The sequence below is a fragment of the Silene latifolia genome, chromosome 10, assembly GCF_048544455.1.
Source record: "Silene latifolia isolate original U9 population chromosome 10, ASM4854445v1, whole genome shotgun sequence".
Taxonomy (NCBI): Eukaryota; Viridiplantae; Streptophyta; class Magnoliopsida; order Caryophyllales; family Caryophyllaceae; genus Silene; species Silene latifolia.
The window spans coordinates 3,804,535-3,821,431 of record NC_133535.1 but is presented as its reverse complement, the minus strand read 5'-3'; the positions used below and the strand labels follow the sequence as shown (position 1 = coordinate 3,821,431).

General features: G+C 44.1%; 2 protein-coding genes across 2 annotated transcripts; both read right to left on the bottom strand.

Annotated features, from left to right (window-relative positions):
- Positions 1-959: 959 nt before the first annotated feature.
- LOC141604742 (uncharacterized) lies at positions 960-4,332 on the bottom strand. The gene is made up of 5 exons (XM_074423222.1): positions 3,941-4,332; positions 2,775-2,906; positions 2,396-2,560; positions 1,943-2,248; positions 960-1,345 (listed from the first exon to the last, which is right to left on the bottom strand). The coding sequence occupies exons 1-5, from the start codon at positions 4,223-4,225 to the stop codon at positions 1,205-1,207; spliced, it is 1,029 nt and encodes a 342-aa protein (XP_074279323.1). The 5' UTR covers positions 4,226-4,332; the 3' UTR covers positions 960-1,204.
- Positions 4,333-4,833: 501 nt separating this feature from the next.
- Positions 4,834-16,407, bottom strand: LOC141604743 (uncharacterized). Its single transcript, XM_074423223.1, has 5 exons — positions 15,960-16,407; positions 15,406-15,537; positions 14,645-14,809; positions 12,954-13,259; positions 4,834-5,204 (listed from the first exon to the last, which is right to left on the bottom strand). Exons 1-5 carry the CDS (start codon positions 16,239-16,241, stop codon positions 5,064-5,066), a joined length of 1,026 nt encoding a protein of 341 aa, XP_074279324.1. The 5' UTR covers positions 16,242-16,407; the 3' UTR covers positions 4,834-5,063.
- Positions 16,408-16,897: the final 490 nt, after the last annotated feature.

The window sequence follows — 16,897 nt, the reverse complement described above, 5'->3', positions numbered from 1 at the left end:
ATGTTCAAAATCAAACAAGAAAGAAAACCCTAACTTAGGGAGAGGAGCACTAGTGGAGGCGAGATGGCTGAGAAAGTGGCGGAGGTCATGAACAGAGTGATAAACAGCATTACATTCATAAACATATGCTTGGTGGGGTACTTCATCTTTGTTATGGTATAGTGGGTTGGGGGCGGTGGTGGTGCTGATGAGCGATTGTTTCGGGTTGGTGGTTACTAATATTTTGCCATTCCCATGCATGTTCAGAACCCAACAAGGGATTTAAGGATTACCCAATTATCCCTTTTCCTTTTCCCTTATGTACTTAATACCCCCTTATTATTTTATACACAAGTTTGAAGGGAGCTTACTCTCTTACCATAAACTCAAAAATCATTTTCTACTGAATCCTGGGCAGTACATACGGAGTACTACATATTTTATATCGATGTCTAAAAGCAACGTTTGTACGCATTCTTGGCAACTACATTGATCTGAAAATAACCTGTCCTTGTTTTCTTGCGTGCAAGGCTTAACAGATATGAAAGAGCGCACAGTGAGCATAATCTTTTGCATGTTTTATGTGCTAATTTTGCGTGTGAGCATAATGTATAGTTGCATGCTTCATGTTCAAGTCATTTTACTTTTCGCTTGTTACTTTTATGGTTGTAGACGTCGTTGCACGGGATCCATCAGTGAAGATTGTGGTCTAAATTTGCAAAGAAAGGAGCTAGATTCTCTAGATTTAAGAGGTCTTTCCGCTCTTGGCCGCTGTTTATCTTGTATGACGCATAATTTAGCACTTCTGGAAGAGAAATAGGGTTGGAGATAAGAAATAATTGAAAAGTTCATGCTCCAGGAACTAGGATTCTCTCCCTTTATAGCGGGAGTCTGGTTTTGTTTCCTTTCTTGTTGAACTGCGCCAGCCGTCATGTATCCGAATAGATGGGTCAATATATTTGATGTTTGGTCACTACTTGTTTGATTGTCTAAAGTGCCACATTTCGACTTATCTACACATCAAATGGGATGTACACCGTAGTTGTTGAACATGCATATCGGTTCTTCATCCCAAATAGTCTACTTGTTTATCTCGAACATTATTTATTAAGCGTGTACAAGATCTATGTTCTCGGAATGATCTCTCAGTATCCAACAGAAACTAGCAGAGAAGGGTCAGTTGAAGGCAGGCTTGTAGGAACAGCCATTGACGGAAACACGTTAACTAGTATTTTATGAAGCCTGAGCTCTTCAGCCATGGAAGCATCTCCTCCAAGCCCTCCTTCAAGCTTCTAGGTTTGTAATCCAGCTCTTTTTTGGCCTTGTCACATGAATATGCCCATTGACGCCTTAGAACACTCACCGCCTACCACAATAATATAAATCTCAGTATTAGCCTGAAATGGAGATGGGTTCAACAACTTACATTGGTTTGGAAAAGTGAAGATGTCTATGTTCGAGTTCAACCTGCTTAATTGTTTGAGTTGTGCTCGGTTTTAAGGGACTGATGACCTATTAATTCTCATCACGGTCATAAACCTTACGTAACCCAATTGGGTAAACACGTCTGTTTCGCATAAAACACAAGTCGACTCTGCCCCGATGATAAATCTCATCGGAACAATCAGCTTTAATGAAAAATTCCAGATGTGAACACTCGGATGGATTTGAGGTGAAATTTTTTTAACTGATAGATGTGAAACATTTCAGTTAAAGGCGGGCAACATCCGATCCGGACCGGAAAAACGGTCTGGACCGGTCCGGTCCCCGGTCCACCATTTTTAAAGATTTTGGTTTCCGGTCCGGTTCGGTCTTGGACCAGAAATACCAGAATTATTTTTATTTTATTTTTTTTCTTAAAATATTAAATTAATATACATTGAAGGTCTACCTAATCCGGTCCAATCCAGTCCGGATTTATAGACCGGAATTTAAACATGAATCGAAAAGGAAAGTGACATACCGGGGGACTGAACAACGGCAATTTTCCAGTAATCCGACAGAATAGAACAGAAATCCATGCATACGCCTCGATTACCCAAAAGGGAATACCAAATCGAGGCTTGCTCGTATTAGTAAGGATAGCTGCAGCATCGAAAACATGCTTGAATGATGCATTCTCTCCTGTAAGCAAGTATCTTTCACCTACTCGGCCTTTCTTCATAGCTGATATATGTCCGTCCACCACATCATCAACGTGACTAAACGAAAATTTGTCATTTCCTCGTCCAAAATAACCAGGTAGCCGCCAATTAAAGCGTTCTATTAGCTGACAGGCAAAATAACCAGGTAGTCGCCAATTAAAGCGTTCTATTAGAGCTTATGAGTCTATCTCCGAGAGGCAGAACACACCGGCTTTAAGTAAAGCATGACTCAGAAAAATCGAGTAATTTGAAGCTTAAAGAGTCTGGCTCACCATTTTAGCGACAATGTTTCCGGTAGTGAGCTTTCCAGAACCATAGATGACTCCAGGATACACCACCACAATTGGAACCCCTTCTGATGCCGCTTGTAATGCAATCTTATCAGCTGCAACCTTTGATCTCTCGTACTCCAAACAAAAATATTTCTCCGAATGTACCTAGAAACACATCGATATATACATCAAACATGAACATGAACATCTACAAAATACATTCCTGAGCACAACGACAACAAGTGCAATCAGTTTAGTAAGACATTTTGCTTTAGTTCGTCAAACTTAAAAATCAAAGAACAACGAGTCTTAGGTTGTATCGGAAATCACACTAGCATGAGTAGGACCACGAGCAATTAGTTTAGTAAGACGAATTTACTTGATTCTCGTCAGCAATCACACCAGCATGAGTAGGACCGAGAACAAAACACGACGATGTATAGACGATCTTCTCAATCGAATTAGTTTCCTTACAAACTTGAATCAAATTCTTCATTCCACCTACATTAACCTGCCAATACCAATAGGCAATAACAATAGCAAGAAAACAAAGTCAAACAAAAAAAATACGCAAACTTCATTTATTTATCTTTAATTAAAATTACATAAAAAGAAAAAGTACCCGTAACAAATAATTATTTAGTTTTATAAGGTAATTCCTGTGTCTCATTGATACACTTAAAATACAAAAATTGTAAATGATGGGAGTTAAGACATTAAAAAAAATTTGTTTTAGGGTAATAAAGATATAGTGGGACAAGTGATTGATATTTTTGTAATAATAGCAAAAAAAATAGGAAAAAAATGAAATTAAATCCCGGGATGTTTAAAAAATACAGTAAAATGGAAGGTATTTATTAAAAAGTCAATTAATTAACGAATGGACGGTATTTAAGGGGTGTTTGGCCAAGCTTTCTAAGTGCAAACAAAAGTTGTATTAAAGTAGTTAGGCCAAACATATAAATTTTGTGAGAAACCGATTTTACAAAAGTATGGTCAAACAACTAAAACTTTTCCGAAAAGTAAACTTCTGAATAAACTTCTTTTAGAAAGGAAAAGTCATTTTCTATAAGTAAGGTCAAACAACACCTAGAAACAAAAGCACCAAATTGATGCTTATGCTTCTACTTCTTCCAAAAACTCTTAGGATTATAGATAAAAAAAAAAAAAAAAAAAAAAAAAAAAAAAAAAAAGGCCAAACACATCAATTTGTTAAGAAACTACTTTTACAAAAGTTAGGCCAAACAACCACAACTTTTTCAAAAAGTAGTTTATGAAAAAACTCATTCTACAAAGTAAAAGCTATTTCACATAAACTAGGCTAAACAGCACCTTAAAAGACTAACGTAGTAGCTTTTCTTTTGCCAAAAGACAAAAAAGTTTTAACTTACCAGAATTCGGGACTAGGTTGATTTTAAAAAAAAATTTTGTGTTCTAAATTCTTAGCCGAGAGTTATAGCACCTAACTAAACTAAATAGTTAGGGGTACGAGTGAAAAACAAACAAAACTATTAAACAATTGACTGGGATGGAGCAAGTAAATACAGTGAAAAACTGCGAAGGATCAGGAAGCCAAGATTCGACAATGGCGGCAGAGTGGATGATAAATTGGCAACCGGAAGCGGCGGCAAGGAGGGAAGAAAAGTCGGTAATGTCGCCGTAAAAGAGCTCAAAGTCAGACGTTTGCGATGGCGGAAGAGCGGAGAGGCGACTGCTACGGCGGACGAGAGCTCGGACCGCGTAACCATGGTTAAGTAAACCGTAGCATAGGTGACCTCCTAGGTAACCGGATGATCCGGTCACCAGTACTTTCTTCTTTTCCTCCTCCATGTTCAATGGATGGTTGAGTTGAGTATGATTCAGTTATGTAGGAAACAAAGTTAGTTATGTAGTGGAATGGTAAGTGTACATGTAGGTTTTGGGGACTTTGGAAGTGTGTATTTAATCCTATTAGGCAATGTGGGGAAAAAAGTTATTCCCTCTGTCTCGGTTATTTGTTGTCATATTTCATTTTTGGTGTCTCGGTCAATTGTTGTCTGCATTTGATGAGCGATTTTATCATTCACACTCAATTTGGTCCACTTGTCATTTTATAATTGGTCCCCTCCTCTTTCCTTGGTCTTTGTGCCAAAATCAAAGAACGACAATTGACCGGGACGGAGAGTAGTTATGTTTGGTCACCAGCTGTTCGATTCTCGAAAGCTCCACATTTCAACTCATCTACACATCAAAAGGATGTGTAATGTAGTCTCCGATAGACCTAATAAACGGATCAGCTTTTTGTCGGGTCATTTTCGGGTTTAACGGAATTCGGGTCTGGTCGGGTCAATTCGGGTCTGGGTCATTCTCGGGTGTCGGGACGGATATAGATCGGGTCAATTTTGCCAGGTTTAGTCTCCGATAAGTCGTTTTTTCATCTCAAATTGATAGTGAACCGCTTTGGAATCATGGTGAATTTCGTTCATCGACGACATTATGGATATGCACTCAGGAAAACTGTTGATATCAGAAAAATAGAAACAGCGAACATAACAGACTCGTAAAGTATGTACAAGATCTATGTGATCTGAAAGAAAACTCTATATATCAAACAGAAACTTGCAGATAACGGTCAGTTGAAGAAAGCGTTGTAGAAGCAACCATTGATGCAAACCCGACAACCCGTGGATTAGTATTTTATGAAGCCTGAGCTCTTCAGCCATGGGAGCATCTCCTCCAAGCCCTCCTTCAAGCTTCTAGGGTTGTAATCCAGCTCTTTTTTGGCCTTGTCACATGAATATGCCCATTGATGCCTTAGAACGTTCACCGTCTACACCAAATCATACAAATTTCAGCATTTTATGAAAAAGAAAGTATGAAGCCCTGAAATTTAGGCATAAAATTATAAACGATAAACAACCAGAGTATTTATTCAAATGAGATTGAATCAAGAATCCTTAGTGTTCCGGGTATGGATTCCGAAGCAGGTTTGTTTACCACGCTAGCTTTGTCGAATAATGCCTCTTCTAGCCTTGACTGCTCTCCTCGGCCTCTCCTGCAACAATAAGCAAACTGAGGGCTTGGCTTTGTGCCAAGCGTACTCACTCCGACGCTCAAGTCAGTGACCTTATTGTGATTAAGTAGTATGTAGCTTGATTACGTGTATTGTAGAGAGATGAGAGAGATAATACCAATTTAAGTGGTTCTTAGGTTAGATTCTGGATCCCCTCCTCAATGAGGATTGAGGAGTATTTATAGACTTTCACCTTTTGTCACGTAGTGGCCAAGTGGGCCAAGTGGCATAGCGGTGGAAAGAGCGATCTACCCTCGGCCGAGGGACCTATGGCGAGCCGGCGAGCCTGGTTGACTCCATGCCGAGGGTTCTTGGATGTGAGTACGCGGGTATGTGCCCGGTGGTAGGTTGCCATCCGAGACCAGTAGCCGGGCAGCCGAAAGGTCGCATCGGGCCGGGATGTCTATGCCGAGACCCCACTCAATATGTTGACTTAGTCGTGGTGCGAGAATATGCCCCATCAATTTGCCCCAGCGTAGTCTATGCCGTGGTATGGGCTCCGATGTATGTTGAGCGTATATTCGCGCAAGTGAAAATTTTACGCCCGCTTCTTCTTCCTCGGCTTACTTACATGCAGGCCGTTCCATATCCCCCTCCACATGGATGGGTAATGGACATCAAATGTGGAAAGAAAATGTTACTTGCAGGCGGACTCGAGGTTGAGAGTCTTGGGTGTACTTTTGATTGCCCCGCCGGTGCTACCTAGCTTGGTTAGTCATCTGCGGCGGAGAAACAGATACTTTAGGATTTTCTTGAGGAAGATGAATAGTCAAAGGGATATAAAGGGCGTGTTGAAGACGCTTGGTTCTTGTTGCATTGATTGACATTCAATCATTGCGTCGATTGACATTCCGTGTACGCATGCGACATGTGTCTCTTCGTTGATTGCCGACGCTTTACGGGTGCGTTTTGATTGGTCCTCCTTTATGGGCTTTTGCCTATAAATACGGACTTTTGAAGTGAAATTGGTTAGCAATTTCATTCATTCTAAAAATTTTCTTCTTTCCAAAATTCCAAGCCTTTCCCTCTCTTCCGATCTTCAGAATTTTTACGTCGGCGTAGCACTTTTCTTCAAGGTAAACCGAAAAAACCTTTTCAACTTTTTGTTTTGTTTAAGTAATTCTTTGTGAACCATGTCTTCTCGATGCGGTCCCGATGCCGTGCGCCGGGGTTCCCCGTCGCGTTTTGATGAGGAGGAGGTGGTAGCCGCAATTAAGTTAAGGTCGAGGGGCCCTAGGTCTCCTTCCCGGAAGTTGACCGCGAGTTACGGAGGAGTGGGAGGATGATGACGATGTGGATGCGTGTGATGATGAGGAAAGGAATCCTTCCGGGGCGGAGAGGCGACGGTCTTGCATCATTACGATGCCGTACTACGGCGCCGATCGTGGTTTTATCGATAAGTTGGTCCGCCGCTCGCTCTGAATTTTTCGAAGAGCACTTCTTTTTTGGCAAGGGGTACAACATTGTCATCCCTGGGGAGGGTCAGGCCGTCTGTTGCCCTCCCCCGGGTCACATCGGCGTATATATGAGGCACATGGAGTATGGTCTCGGTTTCTCTCTCAATATGTACGTCTCTTCCATAATTCGGGCGATGAACGTTGCGGCGGCGCGGCTTCACCCTTTGGCGTTAGGACTATAGTCGGCTTCGTGTGGTCGTGTCGTTTCGGGGGGTGATCCCAACGGTAAACTTATTCCGCCGAATTCATTTTCTTCGAATGAATGTTCAAGGTGGCCGGGGGTGGTATAGCGTCCCGACCGAGCGGGCTACCTCACCGTGCCTAAGCTCACCTCTTGCGAAGGGTGGAAGGAACGGTGGGTGTATGTCGAGGTCCCGGATGATTATCCGTTGCCTCGGTCTTTTGAGCACCATGTTAACTTGCGGTGCGAGAGCAAAGGGGAGCGTGAGAAGATGATCCCCAAGGGCAAGAATAAGATGGACGCCGGGAATGTCTATCTTAATGAGGACGAGAAGCGAGCATCGAAGCTTTTCGAGGTCGATGATGATGGGGCGCCGAAGGTTTGGTTGCCCCCGACGCAAGTCATCCAGATGGATGAGCCGCTTTGCCACGTCGGCCTCATACCGGCCCTAGCACGGGGTGAGTGGGGTCGGTGTGAGGCCCATTTCTGCTTTAATGTTTTTCGTTGTTTGTTTCTTGACATGTCCCTTTGTCTAAGTTTTGCTTTGTTTTTTTACTGAGCACTTTGGTCCCGGCTGTACGAGCAACTCCTCGAGAAGATGGGTGGACAAAGACGGAAACGTTAAGGAGAAGAATCAGAAGGTCGATGTGCATGACCGCCGTCCGTCGCCACCGACCTCTGAAGGGCTTGGACGATACGGCGGCCCAGCCAAGGTAGCTGCTTGCCATTCCTCGCCAGGATCAGAAAAGCGAGTCACGGCGGCGACGGTGTCAACCTTGGTTCGCCTCAACGAGAGGTGGAGGTCGTTGACATTGTCGATGGAGAGGATTCCGATCTTGAGGATCTCGCTTAGGCGTAAGAGGAAAAGATCTACCCATGCCACCGATGCTTCGCCTCCGACGCTCATGTTAATGCGGTAGCAGAAACGGGTCAACCGGCAAGAAGAGCAAGCCCTCCGTGACAGTCTAACTTGCGGCTCGATTTAGCCAGGCTCATTAGATATACGATGGCCAGGCTCTGCGGGTATGTCCATGAACGTTGACGTGGACTCTTTGGTTGAATTTTTGTAGATCAACCGGCGCGATCTGTCCCCATTCGAGCGGCGAGTTGAGAAGAGGCCTATGCGAGACGGCGGGAAAAAATGTCGACTCGTACTCGCGTCGATATCCCAACGGCCGCTCGTAGCGGAGGGTACAAAGGCGAGCAAGAAGGTTGGGATTTGGTCCGTCTGGTCGGCTCCGTATTAGGGAGCAAGAAAAGGCTTTGGCCGATACGGGGCCGTTGATAAGCGGTGAGGCTCGATGTTGTTGCATGAGGGTGGCTAGGAAAGGCTAAGCATGACCTCCTTGCCGCACAAGCGGGTCGAGGAAATTGAGAAGCTCTTTGTCGGCGAGAAGGCCAAGGTAGAGGCTGGCGACTCTGCCGCCGCCGTGGTGAAGGAGGAACGGGACGAGTCTGAAGGGCGGCTACGACGTCGTTGTCGCCCCAAAGGAGGAGTCGAAAAGGGCGTATCGGCTCAGCAGTCGCGTAGGGAGACTAGTGCTATCCTTGCCCAAAGGGAGAAGGATATTGAGACACTTCAAAACACGCTTCTCCCACGCATGTGTGCTCGGTATAGGGACCAGAAGAAGCTTTCGGGGAGGTGGTAGATGAGGTCTATCCAGGATGGCTCCTTTCGGTGGACAAAATTCGACGAGTTGTTCGATGATAGGCTCGAAGCTAAAGAGAAGGCTGCGGCGAGATAAGGTCGCCGAGGATGCCAGGGCAAGAAGGAGGAGGAGGCGGCCGCTGCAAAGGCGGCCCTTGCAGAGAAGACGAGGGCGGCCGAGGAGGAGTCTCGCTGGGCAAGGCGGTGAGGATGCTAAGGCGCTAAGAAAGCCGAGGATGCTAAGGTCGCTCGGAGCGCATCTAAGTCGCTCACCGAGGGTAACGCGCTGGCGATGGCGGTAAGGGCGCAAGAAGGGCATAGGGAGACGGGCGGTCGTCACCGGGCTCACCGGCGTCTCGGATAGCCTTATTCGGGGGCCAACTATTAAGCCTTTTCTCCCGCCCATCCTTTTGGCGCTTCAAAGAACCAGTCAGTAACCTTTTGCTTTACTTTTCCTTGTATTTTGTAAAACCTTGGTAGGTAGAGTCTTGGCTTATCCCAAAGGGGCCGTCGTCGTCCGTATTTCTCCTTCTTGTAACTTTGTTATCTTTTTCTTTAATGAGAACTCGCTTGTTTTGCCTCTGGCTTGGCCGAGGCCTTTGATTTATTCCTTCACTTGTCTTTTTGCGTTAATTAATTGAGCGCTTTTTCGTTTCTACCTTCGGCTTTAGCCGAGGCGATTTAGGATGCGTATCTCATTTGTGTTCAACGTCTTTAAGCTCGGTCTTAATTTGCCGAGGGCGGTTGCGTTAACTAATTGAGCGCTTTTTCGTTTTTACCTTCGGCTTGGCCGAGGCAGTTAGAATGCGTATCTCATCTGTGTTTAACGTCTTTAAGCTCGGTCTTAATTTGCCGAGGCGATTGCGTTTCACTCGTCTCTTCCCGGCCCGATTCGGGGCAACGGAGTTTACGTTTTGCCGCCGTTGAACATATGTTAGCATATCGGCTCGTCCCCGTCATTCCGTTAAAGGTAGGGATGAGACGAGGTTTTGGCTCTGTCTGCTTTGTGTACATATGTTAGTATGCCTTCGATTGGGGTGGATTAACACTTTGATGAAAAACTTGGATGACTCCTCATTAGATATGAATATGCATTGGGGTGCCAACAATTGTTTTGGGCAACTCATTTGTTATACAAAGTATTTTACGAGATTGTCGGTGTTCAATGGCTCATCAAAGGTATATCTCCCATGTCCGTCGGCCGGTATGTGCCGCCTCATTTCTTCAACTACCTTGTAGGGACCCTCCCGAGTTGGCCGTCAACTTGCCATGGATGTTTCCTTTGTTGGTGGCGGCTGACTTCCTTAGGACCAGATCTCCTACTTTTAAGTCCCTTTTGTGGACTCTTGATTTGTAGGCCCTTTTCATTCGGCTCGATATCTTTGCTAAGTTGAGGCGTGCCGTATCTCGGCTTTCTTCGACCGAGGTCCGGGGAGGTTCTTAGGCCTTCCTCGTTTTCATCCGGGTTAAAAGTGGCCGTTCTGAATGTTGGCACCGTTGCTTCAATCGGCGGGGATCGCCGGACCGTAGACTAGGTGAAAAGGACGCACCCGTTGCTTCTTTTTCTCCGTGGTCGGAGGGACCATAGAACGTCGGGTAGCTCATCGGCCCATCTTCCTTCGAGGTCTTCAATTTGTCTTCTTCAAGCCGTTGAGGATCGTTTTTTATTCGTCGCCTCACTTTGTCCGTTGCGGGGTGGCGGACGGAGGAGTATGCAAATTTGATGCCGAGTTCTTCCCGCTCATTATTGTGTCACTCCAAAATTCTCGGCCATGGTCGAACACCATGACTTGGGGTAACCCAAAACGAGTTATGACATTTTCCCAGATCACCTTTCTTACGGCCGCGCGGTTTTCGCGAGCACCGCCACACGCCTCAACCCGTTTGGTGAAGTAGTCGACGGCGACGATTAGGAACTTTCTTCCTCCGGATGCCGTTGGAAATGGCCCTAGTAGATCCATTCCCCACTGTGCAAAGGGAAGGGGATTAAGCACGGTTGCGAGTCTCGGGAAGGTGCGTGTATCAGGAGCGTGCATCGGCGATTGTTGCATTTTACGGTTTTGTTTGGAATCTTCAAGCATGGTGGGCGAAGTAGCCGGCTCGGAGAGCTTTGTGGGCTAGTGTTCTTGCCCCCGTGTGATGACCACGAGATGCCTTCGTGTATTTCGTCGGTATTAGCTCTGCATCGGTTGGACCGACACATTTCAGAGTGGCCTTGTCACGGACCTCTGTATAACTCTCCTTCAAATACCAAGTACCTTCTTTGCGATCCTCTTTATCTTTTGTGAGAGATGCGGTCCTCCGAACTCATTTTGTCGATTTAAACCTCTTTATCGGACTCATCCATGTCGTCTCGGCTTCCACGTCGCACACCATGCCGATGGTTTCGTCAATGCTTTTAGCGTTCTCGATGTCCACCAAAGACGGTGCGGTGATATTCTTTATGGTCGAATCGCGCTTTGAGAGAGCGTCGGCCGGTTGTTCTCGGACACAGGGATGTGTCGCATTTTGAATGACTTCAATTTTGAGGTCTCGGCTCTTACCTTTTCGAGGTATCTTACCATCCCATTGTCCCGAGCTTCGTACTCTCCTTCGTATTGGTTAGTCACCAAGAGAGAGTCCGTTTTCAAAATGATGTGTTACGCCCGCCGCTCGGCTCGGCTAACTCAATTCGGTTATCACGCCTCATATTCGGATTCGTTGTTTGAGGTCGAGAAGGTAAACTTCAAAGCGTACTCGGGTCGTCCCCGTTTGGGCCGATGATAAGGATGCCGGCTCCCGAGCCGTTCGTTGTGGAGGATCCATCGGTATATACCTCCCACATGCCGGGACACGATTCTTCCTGATACGTGCATTCGGCCAAGAAGTCTGCCAGCGCCTGCCCCTTTATCGAAGGCCTCGGTTTGTATTGAATGCCGCCAATTGTTCCGGGTATGGATTCCGAAGCAGGTTTGTTTACCACGCTAGCTTTGTCGAATAATGCCTCTTCTAGCCTTGACTGCTCTCCTCGGCCTCTCCTGCAACAATAAGCAAACTGAGGGCTTGGCTTTGTGCCAAGCGTACTCACTCCGACGCTCAAGTCAGTGACCTTATTGTGATTAAGTAGTATGTAGCTTGATTACGTGTATTGTAGAGAGATGAGAGAGATAATACCAATTTAAGTGGTTCTTAGGTTAGATTCTGGATCCCCTCCTCAATGAGGATTGAGGAGTATTTATAGACTTTCACCTTTTGTCACGTAGTGGCCAAGTGGGCCAAGTGGCATAGCAGGTGGAAAGACTGATCTACCCTCGGCCGAGGGACCTATGGCAGGCCGGCGAGCCTGGTTGACTCCATGCCGAGGGTTCTTGGATGTGAGTACGCGGGTATGTGCCCCTACGGTAGGTTGCCATCCGAGACCCAGTGGCGGTAGCCGAAAGGTCATCACCGGGATGTCTATGCCGAGACCCCACTCAATATGTTGACTTGGTCAGCGGGTGCAGAATATGCCCCATCACTTAGAAAGCTTGGACCGGAATCTTTAATTCCTGTTCCAGTTCATTAGATTCCAGTCCGGTCCAATTTTCTGGTCCGGACCGGATCATGAACACCCCTACTAGCATCATTACCAAGTCTTTTTTTTTTTTTTTTTTTGATGACGAGGGGGTTGAACACACCCCCGGGCCCATGCATTCCCGCACCACCACATGGACCATGTAAGCCACTCCCTTCGGGGGGGGCTGCAGTGGCCAAGTGATCATCGCCCCAGCTGGTAGTCGATAGTCGAACCTGAACCTGGGACCTCTCAACTCCTGCATTTCTGCAAGCTTCAAGGTTTAACCCGGCTACCATTGGACTAACACCACTTGGTTATCATTACCAAGTCTGAATTAAACAGGTTAACTAGAAACCTTAACCACTGAGTAGCTACCATTTGACCTACAATATACATATGGGTTCGAGTATTCGACAACTTACATGTTACATTGGTCTGGTAAATAAAGAGGTCGTGTTTGAGTACGACCTGCTTATATGCTTGAGTTGTGTTCGGATTTAAGTGACTGATGACCTATTGTTCATCACGAACACAAACCTTACAAGACCCGATTTGTTAAACACAAGTCTGTTTCGCAAAGAACACAAGACAAATTTAAGGTGGCGAATTTGTTCAGTAGAATAGGTTTCGTACTGAAAAGGCAAATGAAAAACTAAAACATGAATTTAAAGGATAAATGACATACCGGTGGGCTGAGCAATGGCAATTTTCCAGTAATCCGAGAGAATAGAACGCAAACCCATGCATATGCCTCAATTGCGAAAAAGGGAATACCAAATCGTGGCTTGCTCGTATTAGTAAGGATAGCTGCAGCATCAAAAACATGCTTGAATGATGCATTCTCTCCTGTAAGCAAATATCTTTCACCTACTCGGCCTTTCTTAATAGCTGATATATGTCCGTCCGCCACATCATCAATATGACTAAAAGAAAATTTGTCATTTCCTTGTCCAAAATAACCAGGTAGTCGCCAATTAAAGCGTTCTATTAGCTGACAGGCAGAAATATAAATTCGATGAGTCTATCTCCAGGAGGCAGAACACAAAAGGCGTTCAACGGTTAGAATAGAATGAACACTGGTTTTAATGTATTTGCATAACTGGGACTCCTGAGAGTTATATTACCCTCGCCCAGGAAAGCGGAAAAATTAGAATCAGTTCAAATCTTATAGTCCTTTGCAACAGAACAATATTAAAGTAGTTCAGACTTCAGAACATGCAGTAACTCATCTTTGAGAGGAAAGTTTGGAAACTGTGAGCAATATAGTTCCGTATAACACATACGTTCTCATAGAAATAAGTTCCCCTCTATTTACGACGTTTAAGTGACATTTAGGGTGTGTTTGGAATCTTGGATTGGGTGATTTGGAGGGAAAAGAAAGGGAGGGGGAATAGGGGATTTAAAATCCCTTGTTTGGATAGGAAATGAGGGTGGAGGGAAATGGAGGGGGAGAGATTTGGAGGGAAAGGGAGGGGAGGGGGAAGTAGGGAAGGGAAGGGAAGGGGAGGGGAGGGGGAATGGAGTGTGGTTGTTTGGATACAATTTCTTTCCAAATCTTGCCTATCGTGGAAAGATTTTGATTAGGCTTGGAGGGAAATTCGATCCCTCCAAATCTCTCCCCCTTCATTTCCCTCCACCCTCATTTGCTATCCAAACAAGGGATTTAAATCCCCTACTCTCCCTCCCTTTCTTTTCCCTCCAAACACACCCTTAAGGAAACGAGTTTGAGAAACTCACCGGTGTGTTTGGATAGCAAAAGTGGAGGGAAAGGGAGGGGAGGGGGAAGGAGATAAGGGAAAGGGAGAGAAGGAAAGGGAAGGGCAGGGGGAATGGGGTGTGGGTGTTTGGATACAATTTCCCTCCAAATCTTGCCTATTGTGGAGAGATTTTGATTTGCCTTGGAGGAGGGAAATTGAATCCCTTCAAATCTCTCCACCTTCATTTCCCTTCACCCTCATTTGTTATCCAAACAAGGGATTTTAAATCCCCTACTCTCCCTTCCTTTCTTTTCCCTTCAAATCACTCAATCCAAATACACCCTTAAGTATTTTTTATACACTAACTACAACATTATCCCAACACCTCAGGTTTCCGCAAATGCCAAGGTAGGAGGAGGGGATTAAGTTGTACGTTGCGTTAAACTTTGTTTCTCTTTTTTCTAGATGACTCCTGATGAAAACTGCGGTGAGAAATTGCCTCGAATTACTAAAAGTCTGCAACTCATAATAAAAAAGAACTGGTAATTCGGTGAACCATTTTGATGACGGTATATATCTCTGTAAATAAGCCAGCAACCATTCCTTATGACAGTACACTGGCTGACACCAAACTACACGAAAAATTCAAGTAATCTGAAACTCAAAGACTCTGACTCACCAATTTTGCGACAATGTTTCCTGTAGTGAGCTTTCCAGAACCATAGATAACTCCAGGGTACATCACCACAATTGGAACCCCTTCTGATGCCGCTTGCAATGCAATCTTATCAGCTGCAGCCTTTGATCTCTCATACTCTGAACAAAAATATTTCTCCGGATGTACCTAGAAGAACATCAATATATACATCAAACATGCACATCTACAAAACACTTCCTGTATTTAGCATCATTCTCCAACAAAGAATTTACTCCATAATTTTCAAGTGAGCACGAAGCAACAGTCGAGCTAAGCGCTTTTTAAAGGGTGTGTATGTAACTTCTCCAACTTTTACATTACCTTCATCCAATGGCGTACCCACATATAGAGTAGTGGGGTTAATTGACGATTTTTATCATTAATATTTGTTTGTTTTGAAAATTTTGTCTTTAAGACCCCGTAATAAGATATGAATAACAATTACATTAGAATAGACCCCACAGGTAAATGATTCTGGCTCCTCCACTGCCTCCATCCCAAACAACGCGGAAGCAAACTAAAGCTACCTCTATCCATAACAACAACAACAACAACAACAACAACAACAACAACAACAACAACAACAACAACAACAATGTCAACAACAGGAGCAATCAGTTTAGTAAGACATATGCTTTAATTCGTCGTAATATAATCTAAATAACAATGAGTCTTAAGTTCCATCGGAAAATCACACCAGCATGAGTACGACCAAGAGCAATTAGTTCAGTAAGACAAATTACTTGATTCTCGTCCGCAATCGCACCAGCACGACTAGGACCAAGAGCAAAAAACGACGACGTATAAACGATCTTCTCGATTGAATTAGTTTCCTTGCAAACTTGAATCACATTCTTCAATCCACCTACATTAACCTACCAATAACAACAACAAAAAAAACAGTAAATAATCCACTAAAAACACATTTACCACTCAATTTCTCACATTATCTATAGACTAGCACCATAGTTACAAGGTAAAACGGTGTCACGCTGTGAGACGATCCATTTCAGTAAAAAAAAATCATTTCTCACTAATAAATGAATCGTCTTTTAGCATAGTATGACCGTCTCAGGGAGAGTCAGACCGTCTCACACAATCATTACTGAATATAAGCTGACTTAAAAGCAAGAATTCTAAAAAGAAAATAATTAAAAAATATTAAACAATTGACTGAGACGGAAGGAGTCAGACCGTCTCACGCAATAATTACTGAATATAAGCTGACTTAAGCAACAATTCTAAAAAATTAATTAAAAAATATTAAACAATTGACTGAGACGGAGAGAGTAAATACACTGAAAAATCGGGAAGGATCAGGAAGCCAAGGTTCGACAACGGCGGCAGAGTGGATGATGAATTGGAAACCGGAAGCGGCGGCGAGGAGAGAAGGAAAATCAGTAATGTCGCCGTAAAAGAGCTCAAATGACGGCGTTTGCGAGGGCGGAAGAGCGGAGACGTTGCTGGTACGGCGGACTAGAGCTCGGACGGCGTAACCATGGTTGAGTAATGCGTGGCATAGGTGACCGCCTAGGTAACCGGATGATCCGGTTACCAGTATTTTCTTCTTTTCCTCCATGGTCAACGATTGGTTTGGTTGAGTTGAGTGGTATGGTCAATGGTGTGGTGTGATTCAGTTAAGTGAGAAAAAAAAGTTTGTTATGTATGGGATTGTAACTTGTAAGTGAAGAGGTAGGATCTGGGAAACCAAATTCTCGGTTGAAACCATCTTAAGTTTAGAGTTTAGACTTTAGATAACACTCCAAACCATTTAAATGAAGCAAAAATAAGAGGAGGGATGTGTGACTTGTGAGAGGTTTTAACTTAAAAAGATACTCCCTCTATTTTCCTATATATGACTTTCTCACATTTCGAGATACACACTTCTCTCTTCAATATCTCTCAAATTATATGTTTAAATATAGTGATATGTATACTCATATAAAAGAGTTTTTCATAAGGAATTTAATGATATAATTTTTATAATTTTTTACCAAATATATTTTTGTAGATATTAAAGTCAAAGGCTCGCCTCGAAAAAAGGAAAACGTCATATATTAAAAAATGGAGGGAGTACAATCTTAAACAAGACATATTGTTAAATAAATAAATTGCTTATCTTGATTCATGATATATTTTGTTAGTAATTAAGATTTTGATTGGGATTATCATCGTTTTGATTCTAAGTGAAGAGGTGGGAACTGGGAAACTAAATTCTTGGTTAAAACCATCCTA